This window comes from Rhinoderma darwinii, chromosome 10 (genome assembly GCF_050947455.1).
Source record: "Rhinoderma darwinii isolate aRhiDar2 chromosome 10, aRhiDar2.hap1, whole genome shotgun sequence".
NCBI lineage: Eukaryota > Metazoa > Chordata > Amphibia > Anura > Rhinodermatidae > Rhinoderma > Rhinoderma darwinii.
In genome coordinates, this window is record NC_134696.1 from 71,615,049 (window position 1) to 71,628,971 (window position 13,923).

The 13,923-nt window shown below is 46.0% G+C and overlaps 1 protein-coding gene across 5 annotated transcripts in view; it reads left to right on the forward strand.

Moving 5' to 3' along the window:
• LOC142661486 (carbonic anhydrase-related protein 10-like) overlaps window positions 1-13,923 on the forward strand; it is a 676,742-nt gene that overhangs the window by 638,114 nt on the left and 24,705 nt on the right. For 4 of the 5 annotated variants that reach the window (XM_075838886.1, XM_075838889.1, XM_075838890.1 and 1 more), the window contains one exon: window positions 1,439-1,536. The exons of the other annotated variant lie outside the window; for it this stretch is intronic. In XM_075838886.1, coding sequence (XP_075695001.1) covers window positions 1,439-1,536 — 98 coding nt within the window. The remainder of the gene's footprint in view (window positions 1-1,438; window positions 1,537-13,923) is intronic. 5 annotated transcript variants of the gene reach the window in all.

Here is a 13,923-nt window from a genome sequence, read left to right on the forward strand (position 1 = left end):
AACATCTGGCCCTGCCCCGGCCACGGAAGGCAAAACCTGCACCCCCCTGGTGTGCTCCCCCAACCGATATCGTGTTCTCGTGGATATTCCAACCCCCCAGGCCGGGGGGAGAGCACGGGTAGGGAGTCTAGGAGTCGTTGAGCCTCCTCTTCTGCGGGGGCCACTGTCCCCGGGGGAGGGGGTCGGCCCGGACCCAGGAGATGAGAATGGGAGGGGGTGGTGGAGGTTATGGAATCCTCAACATCAAAAAAAAAGAGGTAAAGAGGGAGAGGGGTCCTCCTCAGAGGAAAAAGCAAGGGGTGGGAAGAAGAAAACCGTCTAACTCAATCATTTATGATGGCGGCACCCACTCCGTTGACGCTGGCATCGATTAACATTGCCAGCATTAAGTCGGATATGGGTAGATTTGCAGCCTTTGATTTTCTCGGCCGGGTTGAAGCTGACATTTTGTTTTTGCAGGAGACGAGACTGTCACTTTTGGCAGAGGTCGTGAAAGCTAGAAGGGAGTGGCGACGTGGGCCCTCCTACTGTTCTCTTTCGGCTGAGCCATATAGCGGGGTGGCGGTACTTTTTACCGCACCGGTCACATGCCGGCGGATGATCGAGTTAGAAATGAGGCCGTGCTTGATCTTAGATGTCCTCATGAGGGGACAAGAATTAAGACTTATCAACATCTACGGGCCCCAGACGAAGTGGGACCGGAAAAGTCTCTTCATACTCTTCATGAGGATTAAGCCAAAAAGTCATTTTTGGAGGGGACTTTAACACTGTCGTTAGGCCCCAAGACAGAGGAGGTTCCAGAAATGTACTGGCCTATGATAGTGTCGAGTTGAATAGAATAGTTAGTGATGCTCACCTGGAGGACATCCACATTCGGTACACCCCAGGCCACTCGGGGTTCACCTATCACAGTGGTAGTCGTAGGTCCAGAATAGACAGTTTTTTTTTAAAGGAGGATGCCATCTCTTCGGCTGTATTCGTCGTTGAGGCTGGGTTCACACGACCTATTTTCAGGCGTAAACGAGGCGTATTATGCCTCGTTTTACGCCTGATAATAGGGCTACAATACGTCGGCAAACATCTGCCCATTCATTTAAATGGGTTTGCCGACGTATTGTGCAGACGACCTGTAATTTACGCGTCGTCGTTTGACAGCTGTCAAACGACGACGCGTAAATGGACTGCCTCGGCAAAGAAGTGCAGGGCACTTCTTTGCCACGTAATTTGAGCTGTTCTTCATTGAACTCAATGAAGCACAGCTCAAGATTTACGAGCGTCTCAGATGGCTCGCAAAATGCGAGGAGGAGCATTTACGTGTGAAACGAGGCAGCTGTTAACAGTCTGTCTTTTCACATGTAAATGCCTCTCATCGTGTGAACATACCCTGAGGTGGATTTCTCCAATCACTGTATGATTATGTTTTCTTTGAATGTTGCAGAGTCCCTCCAGATGGGAAGAGGTATATGGAGACTGAATTCTACTCTCATGGAAGAAGCAGAGATAAGACAGGCCTTCGAGGATTTTCTTCAGAGCCAGGTACCTTTATTGGATCTAGGTGGTACTAAGTCTGAGTGGTGGGAGGTGTTCAAAGAATGGGTGGCTGAGTTTTTCCGCCAGATCTCGTGCCTCAGGTTCATGAGCAGGTATCGCCTGTATCAAGACATGAGGAGGAAATTTGAACATCTAGTCTCAACCGGAGGTAGCCGTGGAGAAATCTAAGGGGTGAAAGCTCTGCTCAATAGATGGCAATATGATAGGCACACGTCTTTGGTTCTTGAACAGGATTTCGGGAGGTACCGCTCGCCCGACCCTTACAGGAACTGCAAGATGTCAGTGAGTCGTAAGGTGGTAACAGGACTGGTAGATAGTACAGGCTCCCTGATGAGATCCAAATCAGGGTTCCTGGAGATCATCGGATCCTTTTATTCGCAGCTTTTGGGTGAGCAGGATCTAAACCGAGACAAAATGTCGGCTTTCCTGGCTGAAACCATCCCTGAGCCAGGAGCAGAACCCTCGCTTGGTGTTTTGACAGAGTCGATCGAGGAAGAGAAAGTGAAGCTCCCGATTGATGGGTTGGCCATCAAAAAGTCGCCAGTCCCAGATGGCTTAACATGTGAGTTTTATAAGGCTTTTAAGGGAACCTTAGTTCCCCTCTTGACTGTGGTTTTTAATGAGTGTCTCTCCTCGGGCACTCTGCCAAAGTCAATGGGCAAGTCGGCCTTGATCATTCTGTCAAAGGGTAAGGATTCGAGCCGTATTGAGAACTGGCGTCCCATAGCGCTCCTCAATATGGACAGAAAGGTTCTCGCAAAAGTACTGTTTAATTGGCTGGTGACGTTTGCACCCCGGCTCCTTTCGTCGGCCCAGAATTGCTCTGTTCCTAGCCGCAGCACCTTTAGTGCTGTCCTCAGTGTCAGAGAGGCAGTGGAGCAAGGACATTCTGGCCGATGGGAGGGGTACATGCTGTCCTTGGATCAGGCCAAAGCTTGTGACCGGGTGAATCACAAGTACCTTTGGTCAGTCCTTCTGAGGTATGGCCTACCGGGTGAGTTCGTTAATTGGCTCCAGACCCTATATGCTGGGGCTGAGTCTTTTGCACTGGTGAACGGTTGGTCTGGAACCCCCTTTGAGTTTGGGTCTGGTGTCCGCCAGGGTTATCCCTTAAGCCCCTTGCTGTATGTTTTCGCAATCGACCCCTTTCTTAGGCGGCTCGATCGTGGGCCATTGGCGGGGGTGGGGATGGACTTGGAGGGGCTGGAAGCCACTCAGAGGGTGGTTGCATACGCGGATGACGTAACTATCTTTGTCTCCTCGAGAGGGGAGACAGAATGGGTGATGTCAGAAGTTGAGCGCTACTCACGGGCATTTGGGTCCAGGATCAACCGGGACAAGTGTGAAAGTCTCTGGCTGGGGGGGGGGATCCCAGTTTTGATTTCCCGGACACCCTCCCAGAGCCCAAAGGGTCTGCTAAAATCTTAGGCGTAGAATTTGGCCCAGGTGATTACCCCAAGAAAAACTGGGAAGGTAGGCTATCAATAGATGCCCAGAAGGTTGGCCAATGGAAGGGATAGTCTTTGTCCCTTAGGGAAAGGGTTCACCTGGCCAAGGCTTACCTGATGCCCATGTTGCTCTACCTTGGCAGCGTGTGCATGTTGCCAGAACCTCTCTAGACTCGGGTGTATAGTCTGTTCTTCCAACTATTATGGGGAAACAGGCTTAACCTAATCAAGAGGGAGGTTACTTACCTACCGAGGAAACTAGGTGGGTTAGGTATGGTTAACCCAGTGGTGTTTCTAGTAAGCACCTTCATTAAAATTAATTTAGCGAACCTCTTTGAAAGAGAAAGGGCTCCCCTGTGGATATCTTCCTGCAGGGGATGGTTTCGGCCTTTCTTCCAGGAATGGGAGACAGGAGGCCAAGCGAAAGACCTGCGTGCACCCCACGGGCACCTCCTGGCTTATGCCGCCCTGGTTCTGAAGGTTGTTCGTCGGTGGGGTCTGGAGGCGAGGGAGATCAAGACCATATCGAGAAAATGTCTTGACAGAAAGGTCTTGTTAACCTGCTTCCAGAAGCCCCTGGCACTCAGGGACTGCCCAAGTAGAAACCTTGGGGTGGGATTAAAACTTTTAAATTCTGTGAGGATTCCCCAGAAGTTTTGGGATCTGGCTTGGCGCTGCTTCCATGGGAGGCTGTATGTAAGGGGCAATCTGAAGTGCAGAAACTCTGATGAAAGAGGTTGTCCTCTGGAGGAGTGCGGTGACACACTGGAAGGCATGGACAATTTCTTGCTTCAGTGTCCCTTCAATGCAGAGGTTTACAAACGGGTGGGTGCCTCCATCGGTTGGCCCCTTCTGACCAACCTCTCCTACGCTGGTTGGGCCTATGTGGCATTTGGAGACCTGGGTGGAAGGAATCATTGCACTTCTGTTTTAGTTAGTTTAGTGATCAGGTATTTCACGTGGAACGCACGGTGCTTAGTATCGACTCAGTTTAAAGAGGCTCTGTCACCAGATTTTGCAACCCCTATCTGCTATTGCAGCAGATAGGCGCTGCAATGTAGATTACAGTAACGTTTTTATTTTTAAAAAACGAGCATTTTTGGCCAAGTTATGACCATTTTTGTAATTATGCAAATGAGGCTTGCAAAAGTCCAAGTGGGTGTGTTTAAAAGTAAAAGTCCAAGTGGGCGTGTATTATGTGCGTACATCGGGGCGTTTTTAATACTTTTACTAGCTGGGCGTTCTGATGAGAAGTATCATCCACTTCTCTTCAGAACGCCCAGCTTCTGCCTGATCACTGCTGTGACGTCACTCACAGGTCCTGCATCGTGTCAGACGAGCGAGGACACATCGGCACCTGAGGCTACAGTTGATTCTGCAGCAGCATCAGCGTTTGCAGGTAAGTAGCTACATTGACTTACCTGCTAACGCCGAGGCTGCTGCAGAATCAACTGAAGCCTCTAGTGCCGATGTGTCAGACACGATGCAGGACCTGTGAGTGACGTCACAGATCTGCACTGCCAGAAGCTGGGCGTTCTGAAGAGAAGTGGATGATACTTCTCATCAGAGCGCCCAGCTAGTAAAAGTATTAAAAACGCCCCGATGTACGCACATAATACACGCCCAGTTGTACTTTTACTTTTAAACACACCCACTTGGACTTTTGCAAGCCTCATTTGCATAATTACAAAAATGGTCATAACTTGGCAAAAAATGCTCGTTTTTTAAAAATAAAAACGTTACTGTAATCTACATTGCAGCGCCTATCTGCTGCAATAGCAGATAGGGGCTGCAAAATCTGGTGACAGAGCCTCTTTAAAATCCTCCTGGAGGACGAGGTGTGTAGGAATATCATGGGTGACCTGGTAAAGGACGGTCTCTGGAGGTTGAGAAACTGGGTGCATCCAAGGCCTCTCGACTTTGGAGGGGCTTTAATTTTAGGGTGCCCTAGGTTGAACCAACCTTCAGGGGGGGGGGAGGGGGTGCTCCTGGGTATTAGACTGGAGGTAGGGGTCTACACCTGGCCATGACACCGGGAAATAGTGATAGGGACAGAATAAGAGACAGCAGGAGGGACAGATTAGTTTATAAAGTAATAAGGGATAGAGATAGGGCAAGCAGGATAGGTTTAGCGATAGGGACCGGGGTGGTGGTTGGGGGTGGCTTTGGCCTCTGGGCTAGTGCTCTAGGGGGGCTTTCCTCTCTCTCTCCTCTGATGATGGGCTGAGTAAGCACAAGTAGGTTTTTGTTTTGAGCTTTTTGGAGACAGAAAAAGGGCTTACAAGCAGCCAAACTTAGGTTTTCGGGTTTATGTATATAGGATGGTATTTGGTTATAGTTATGTGTCGGTATGTTTATATGGTGTATAGGTGTATGCATGGGTATGTGTGAATCTTTAGGTAAGATGGGCAGTAGATAGGTGGGGTGGGTCCGATTCTGGACTACGTGGACGTGAGGAGGAGATGAGACGTGGGATCGGGCTGGGTGGGTGATGTGTTGGGTGGTGGGGGCCAGCATCTGAACTATGCTGATATGGAAGGACATGAGGCGTGATGCTGGTTGGGGGAGGTGATGGGTGGTGATGGATAAGTTAGTATGTACAAGGTTAGGTATGAATGTGGATAAGTAAAATAAAAATTAAAACATTTAAAAAATTAAAAAATCTAAAAAGGGAAAATTTAAAAAAGTGAAAAAATGTTTGTTTTTTTAAAATATATTTCTTTTTTTTTTTTTTGTGTTTTGTTCTTTTCATTTACATGGTGCACTGAAGTAAGTGCACCATGGGATGGTAACTTTTTATTTTTTAGAGTTTATTATTATTATTATTTTGTTGTTTCTATTATTATTGTGATTATTATTTATTTTTTATATATGTGGTGATTTTTTTTTTTAGGGGGCCATTGGTTGGCACATGGTTTTTAAGAGTATGTTATAATAAGTATGTTGTATATAGTGTTATAGTTATGTTTTCTTGGGGTTGGGGTATGGGTGTGTGTATGAATGTGTATGGGATTATAGTTATGTATGCATGGGGATGTATGTAAGAAGGGCCAGGCTGGGTAAATTGTGATGTGCAGAAATGTACATAAGTTTTGTTTTGTTGTGTTTGTTTAGTAAGTACCGTTTATTTTGTAATGTTTTATATTTTTCTATTAAAAAAGTACCAGAGAAACGCAACTCAATATTTATTGCCCAGGTCCTGCAGTTTTTAGGAATATCTCACATGTGGCCCTAATGCCCTAATGGACCGAAACACCGGCCTCAGAAGCAAAAGAGCACCTACAGGATTTTGGGGCCTGCTTATTTTTAGATTATATTTTAGGCACCATGTCGGATTTGAAGAGGTCTTGTGGTGCCAAAACAGTGGAAACTCCCCAAAAGTGACCCCATTTTGGAAAGTAGACCCTTCAAGGAATTTATCTAGGGGTATAGTTAGCACTTTGACCCCACAGGTATTTTGCTATATTTATTGGAGTTAATCTGTGAAAATGAAAATCTACGTTGCCTCTGAAAAAACATAGAAATTTGTAATATTTACAAGGAATAAAGAAGAAAATGCACCCCAACATTTGTAAAGCATCTTCTCCCGATTACGTAAATACCCCATATGTGGTAATAAACTGATGTTTGTACAAATAGCAGGGCTCAGAAGGGAGGGAGCGCCATTTGGATTTTAGAGAGCAGATTTTGCTGGATTGGTTTTTAGTGCCATGTCGTGATTGCAACGCCCTGGAGGGAACAAAACAGTGGAAACACCCCAAAAGTGACCCCATTTGGGAAACTACACCCCTCAAGGAATTTTTCTAGGGGTATAGTAAGCATTTATACCACACAGTTTTTTTTTTGCAGAATTTAGTAGAATTAGGCCGTGAAAATGAATAGAAACATTTTTGTCCACTAAAATGTTGATTTTTTTCATTTTCACAAGGGATAAAGGAGTAAAAGTCGCCTTAACCCCTTCCCGCACCTTGGCGTAACTGTACGTCCAGATAAGCAGTAACTTCGCGCACCTGGGCGTACAGTTACGTCCGCGCTTTAAAAGTTAACCGCCGCGCGGCGCTACACCGCAGCAGCGGTTAACTGTGCAGGGTGTTAGCCCTGCTCTCCCCGTTGCCGATCAGCGGCCTGTCGCCGCTGAAATCGGCAATTAACCCATTCGATGCGGTGGTCGATTGCGATCACCACATCGAAGAGGTTTACAGCGGATCGGCAGCTCCCCACATGTATTTGCGGGGGCTGGCGATCCTTATCATGGCAACCAGAGGCCAGACAATGACCTCCAGGTTGCCATGTACGGAAGCCTCGGAGGATCAGCCTCCGGCCGTTCCTCCTCTGCTTCCTGTCAGTGTGACAGTTACGTCACAATGACAGTTAGAACACATTACACTACGTGTGTAGTGTAATGTGTTCCAGCAGCGATCAGAGCTGCCAGTCTAAGTGTCCCCTAGTGGGACAATTAAAAAAAGTTAAAAAAAGATAATAAAAATGTTTTGAAAAAGTGTAAAAATCAAAGTTAGAAGTGACATAAACAAAGAATGCTTTTTTTCCTATAATAAGACTTTTAAAAACACGTTAAAAAAAGTACACATATTTGGTATCGCCGCGTTCGTAACGACCCCAACTATAAAACTGTAATATTATTTTTCCCGCACGGTGAACACCGCAAAAAAAATAAACGAAAAACAGTGCCCGAATCACAATTTTTTGGTTACCAACCCTCCCAAAATATACAATAAAAAGCGATCAAAAAGTCGCATGTACGCCAAAATGGTACCAATACAAACTACATCCCGTCCCGCAAAAAACAAGCCCTTACACCGCTTTTTTGACTGAAAAATAAAAACGTTATGGCTCTAAGAATATGGTGACACAAAAATTAATTTATTTTATAAATAAGTGATTTTATTGCACAAACGCTGCAAAACATAAAAAAATTATATACATCTGGTATCGCCGTAATCGTATCGACCCGCAGAATAAAGTATAATGGTCATTTATAGCCCAGGGTGAAGGCTATAAAAAAAACAAATAAAAAACATTGTCAGAATCGATGGTTTTTGGTCACCTTGCTTGCCAAAAAATGTAATAAAACGTGATCCAAAAAATTTCTGGTACCCCAAAATGGTACCAATGAAAACTACAGATTGTCCCGCAAAGAATAAACACTCACACGGCTCCGGTGGAGAAAAAATAAAACAGTTCTGGCTCTCAGAATATGGCGATGCAAAATGTGCAGTGTTCCAAAAGCAGATAAGATCGGGCACCATTTATAAGTGCGACACCGGCCACATTATTTATTTACTGCATTATTATACCCTCTTATTATACCCTGATGTACCCCGCACAGATAACATGTACCCTGATGTACTCCGCACAGATAACATGTACCCTGATGTACCCCGCACAGATTACATATGCCCCAGTGGCGGACACAGACTGCAAAAGGCCCCTGTGCAGATAATGTGCCAGGGCCCCCCCGCCCCCCCCCCAATACCGACAAAGTTACCTAAACATATATATGCATATAAAAATAAACCTTACTAATAAAAATTATGAAGGAAGATTTATATTGTACATTTTATTACCAGTTTAGAACACAAGTAACACATTTTTTTCCGGGTTAAATTCTTATCTAAACTAAGTCCCTAAATGTGGGCAAAGAAAATGAAAAACCTATACTCACCTCCTCCGGCGCCTCCGTTCCCCCTCCGCAGCCCCTATCCCTTTCTGTGTTTACAAAGCTGCTGTGGTGACGCGCGGTCGATGGCACATGACCGCTGCAGCCAATCAATGCCCTCAACAGCGATTTGCTGTGGAACTACTGTCCTCAGCAGCACACCAATGAGGAGTTATTGGCAGCAGCGGTCACGTGCCATCGGCAGCGCGTCACCAGTGCAGCCTTGTACACTTGTAACACAGACCGAGACAGGAGGATGGGGGCTGCGGCGGGTGAACGGAGGCGAGGGAGGAGGTGAGTATAGTTTTTTTATTTTCTTTGCCCACATTTAGAGACTTAGGTTAAATTGAATCATTGAATATAACACAAAGCACTCATGCAACTGAGATGCAATAATTTAGATGATCTTATCATGCTTAGCTTACTGCACTGTTACCTATCAAGCAGGACTGAATCTCAAGATATCTACAGAGGGGGCTGTATGGCGTTATCTACAGGGGGGCTGTATGGCGCTATCAACAGAGGGGGCTGTATGGCGTTATCTACAGGGGGGACTGTATGTCGCTATCTACAGAGGGGTCTGTATGGCGCTATCTACATGGGGGTCTGTATGGCGCTATCTACAGGGGGGTCTGTATGGCGCTATCTACAGGGGGGACTGTATGGCGCTATCTACAGGGGGGACTGTATGGCGCTATCTACAGGGGGGACTGTATGGCGCTATCTACAGGGGGGACTGTATGGCGCTATCTACAGGGGGGACTGTATGGCGCTATCTACAGAGGGGGCTGTATGGCGTTATCTACAGGGGGGCTGTATGGCGTTATCTACAGGGGGCTGTATGGTGTTATCTACAGGGGGGACTTTATGGCGTTATCTACAGTGGGGTCTGTATGGCGTTATCTACAGGGGTTCTGTATGGCGTTCCCTACAGGGGGGGTCTGTAGGGAAAGTCATACAGCCCCCCCCTGTAGGGAACGCCATACAGACCCCCCTTTAGGGAACGCCATACAGACCCCCCTGTAGGGAACGCTATACAGCCCCCCCTGTAGGGAACGCTATACAGCCCCCCCTGTAGGGAACGCCTTACAGCCCCCCCCTGTAGGGAACGCTATACAGCCCCCCCCCTGTAGGGAACGCCATACACCCCCAATCACTCAAAAAAATGCGACCTACAGTGTGAAAAGACAAAAGACATGTATCCCCTATCCACAGGATAGGGGATACATGTGTGATCGCTGGCATTGATAGGGAGAGCGGGGGACCGAAAGTCCCCCGAAGTTCTCCATCACTCACCTCTGACTTCCGGTGTCTGCGCAGCTCAAGTGTGACCGGCGCTCCATTCATTTCTACGGAGCTGCCGACACAGACCCCGGAAGTCCGAGGTTTGTGATGGAGAACTTCAGGGGACTTTCGGTCCCCCGTTCTCCCTATCAATGCCAGCGATCACACACGTATCCCCTATCCTGTGGATAGGGGATACATGTCTTATGTTTAATGGCAGAGCGGGGAGATGCTCCCTGCTCTGCCGTAGTGTTCCGTGGCATCGCGCTGTAGCAGCCATAGCGGCAGCTAGCGGAGATTCCGGCCAAGGTGGGGGCCCGTGCCGGCAGGTGACGCGGGCCCCCTCATGCCGCGGCCCCGTAGCAGCCGCTACGGCTGCTATAGCAGTAGTTACGCCCCTGTGTTAGGGGGAGTTCACACTGAGGTTTTTTTCGCGAAAAACGTCAGAAAGTGCCTCCCATTGAAATCCATGAAATTTTTCCTGCGAGCAGTAAAAACCGCATGCGGGAAAAAGAAGCGCAATGCCCTTTCTTCGGGCGTTTCTGTCTCTGACTTCCCATTGACAACAATGGCAGGCAGAAAATGCGTTTTTTGCTGCGTTTCCCTGCCCACGGCCCGATGGCCGAAAAACGCCACAAAAAAACGCAATGAAAAACGCGGGAAGTGTTCTACCGGCAGGTCAAAATATGCCTCAAAATTCCGGAAGGAATTATGAGGCAGATTTTTCTACATAAAAACTTCTCCCTTCTGACATGAACTTTTTAACTTCATCTACCTGTCCTCTGCAGTCTGCACGTCCTCCACTCGTCCTGTGTCTGTCCTCCGCTCATCCTATGAGTTCTCCGGCAGTCCTGACTGTACTGTCCAGCCGCCCGAAGTCTTACGTCGCACCGCCCCCTGTCCTCTCCCCTGCCTGAGCGCTCCTCCTACCACCAGCATCGCCGTCCTGTCCTATTCATCTGTGCCAGATTGGCAGTGCAGTGTAGCGGCTATCACCGGGCCCGGGCACCCGCCCCCTCCCTCCCGATTGGTAGTGCAGTGTGGCGGCTATCACCGGGCCCCCGCCCCCTCCCTCCCCTCATGCCTAGTGTTGTGATGCTACTAGGCATGAGGGGGCCCGTGCCGCCAGGCCTGGTACATAAAATGTAATGTGCCTGTCAGGGCGACACGGGCCCCCCCATGCCGCGGGCCCCGTAGCAGCTGCTACGGCTGCTACTGTGGTAGTTACGCCACTGAACGGGCCCCCTTCCCACGCGGGGCCCTTGTGCAGCTGCACCGGCTGCACATGCGGTATGTCCGCCCCTGATATGCCCCCACATTATAAACTGAAACACCAGTAAAAAAAAAACAAACAGAACAACTACCAAGCAAACTCTGTGCCCCAAAAGCCAAATGGCGTCCCTCCCTTCTGAGCCCTGCAGCGTGCCTAAACACCAATTTACGTCCACAGATATGGCATCGCCATACCCGGGAGAACCCGGTTAATATTTTGAGTTATTTGTCTTCAGTGGCACAAACTGGGCATAACATATAGTGCACTAAAATGGCATATGAGTGGAAAATTGTAATTTTCACTCCGCACCATGCGCTGCGCATTAACCCCTGCGCGCACCATGACATAGCATGTCGTAGTGTGGGGGGTGATGTATGGAGCGTCTCACGTAAAAAATAAAGAATTTAGAACGGCAAAATCGCTGTTTTTTTGGTCACCTTGGCTCTACCTAAAAATGTAATAAAAAGTGCTCAAAAAGTTGTATGTACCAAAAAGTTGCACCAATAAAAACGACCGCTCGTCCCTCAATAAATAAGCCCTCATACCGCTCTATTGACTGAAAAATAAAAAAGTTGTGGCTCTTGGAACGCGGGGAGGAAAAAACTAAGAAGGAAAAGAAAAAAATGGATCACTCCAGAAAGGGTTAATTACTTTCTAATGAAAAACCATTTATGACCACACGTGGGGTATTGCCGTACTCGGGAGAAATTGCTTTACAAATGTTGGGGTGCTTTTACCCCCTTTATCCTTTGTGAAATTGAAAAAAATGCAACATTTTAGTGGAAGAAATGTCGATATTCATTTTCACGGCCTAATTCTAATAAATCCTGCAAAAGACTTGTGGGGTCTAAATGCCCACTATATCCCTAGATAGATTCTTTAAGTGGTGTAATTTCCACTTTTGGGGGGTTTCCCCTGTTTTGGCCTCTCAGGGGCTTTGCAAATGCGACATGGCACCCAAAAACCATTTCAGCTAAATTTGAGCTCCAAAAGCCAAATAGCGCTCCTTCCCTTCTAAGCCTTGCTGTGGGTCCAAACAGAAGTTTATTACTACATATGGCATATTTCCGTAATCGGGAGAAATTGTTTTACAAATATTGGGGTGCTTTTTCTCCTTTATTCCTTGTAAAAATTAAAAATGGCTACCTTTTTTCAGAAAAAAAGTCGATTTTTACCTTTACAGAATAATTTCAATGAATTCAGCAAAACAACCGTGGTGTCAAAATGCTAATTTTACCCCTAGAAAAATTCCTTGAGGGGTGTAGTTTCCAAAATGGGGTCACTTTCTGGGGGTTTCAACTATTTTGTTCCCTCCAGTGCATTTCAAATGCGACATGGCACTGAAAACCATTCCAGCAAAATCAGAATTTCAAAATCCAAATGGTGCTCCTTTCCTTCTGAGTCCTGCTGTGGGTCCAAACAGCAGTTTATTACCACATATGGGGTATTGCTATAATCAGGAGAAATTGCTTTACATATGTTGATGTGTTTTTTCTCTTTTATACCTTGAAAAAATTAAAAATTTCTAAGTTTTTTCAGAAAAAAGTAGATTTTCATCTTCACAAACTAATTCAAATAAATTTAGCAAAAAAACTGTGGGTTCAAAATGCTAACTATACCCCTAGATAAATTCCCTGAGGGGTGTAGTTTCCAAAATGAGTTCACTTTTGGGGGTCTTTATTGTTTTGGCCCCACAAGACCTCTTCAAACCTGACATGGTACCTAAAATATATGCTAAAAAAAGAAGGCCCCAAAATCCACTAGGTGCTCCTTTGCTTCTGAGGCCTGTGTTTCAGTCCATGACCGAACTAGGGCCACATGTGGGGTATTTCTAAAAACTGCAGAATCTGGGCAATAAATAATAAGTTACATTTTTGGGGAAAAACCTTCTGTGGTATAGAAAAAAATGTATTACAAATGAATTTTGTATAAAAAAAATGAAATTTGTAACTTTCACCTCTACTTTGCTTTAATTCCTGTGAAACGCATAAAAGGGTTAATACACTTTCTGAATGCTGTTTTGAATACTTTGAGGGGTGCAGTTTTCAAAATGGGGTGATTTATGGGGACTTTCTAATATATAAGACTCTTAAAGCCACTTCAGAACTGAACTTGTCCTTGTAAAAATCGTCTTTTGAAATTTTCTTGAAAATATGAGAAATTGCTGCTAAAGTTCTAAGCCTTGTAACGTCCTAGAAAAATAAAATAATGTTCAAAAAACTATGCCAAACTAAAGTAGACATGTGGGGGATGGTAACTAGTAACTATTTTGTGTGGTATTACTATCGGTTTTACAGGCAGATACATTTAAATTGAGAAAAATGCTAATTTTTGCAATTTTTCGCTAAATTTTGGTGTTTTTCACAATTAAATACTGAATCTATCGGGCAAATTTTGCCAGTAACATAAAGTCCAATGTGTCACGAGAAAACAATCTCAGAATCGCTTGGATAGGTAAAAGCATTCCGGAGTTATTACCACATAAAGTGACACATGTCAGATTTTAAAAATCGGCTTCGTCCTGAAGGCCAAAACAGGCTCAGTCCTGAAGGGGTTAAATTTGTAACGCAATCTCTCCCGAGTATGACAATACCCCACATGTGGTAATAATTTATTTTTTTAATAGAAATTAATTAACCTTTGCAGGACTGATCCTTTTTTGCTTTTCCATTTTAGTTTTTCACTCCACG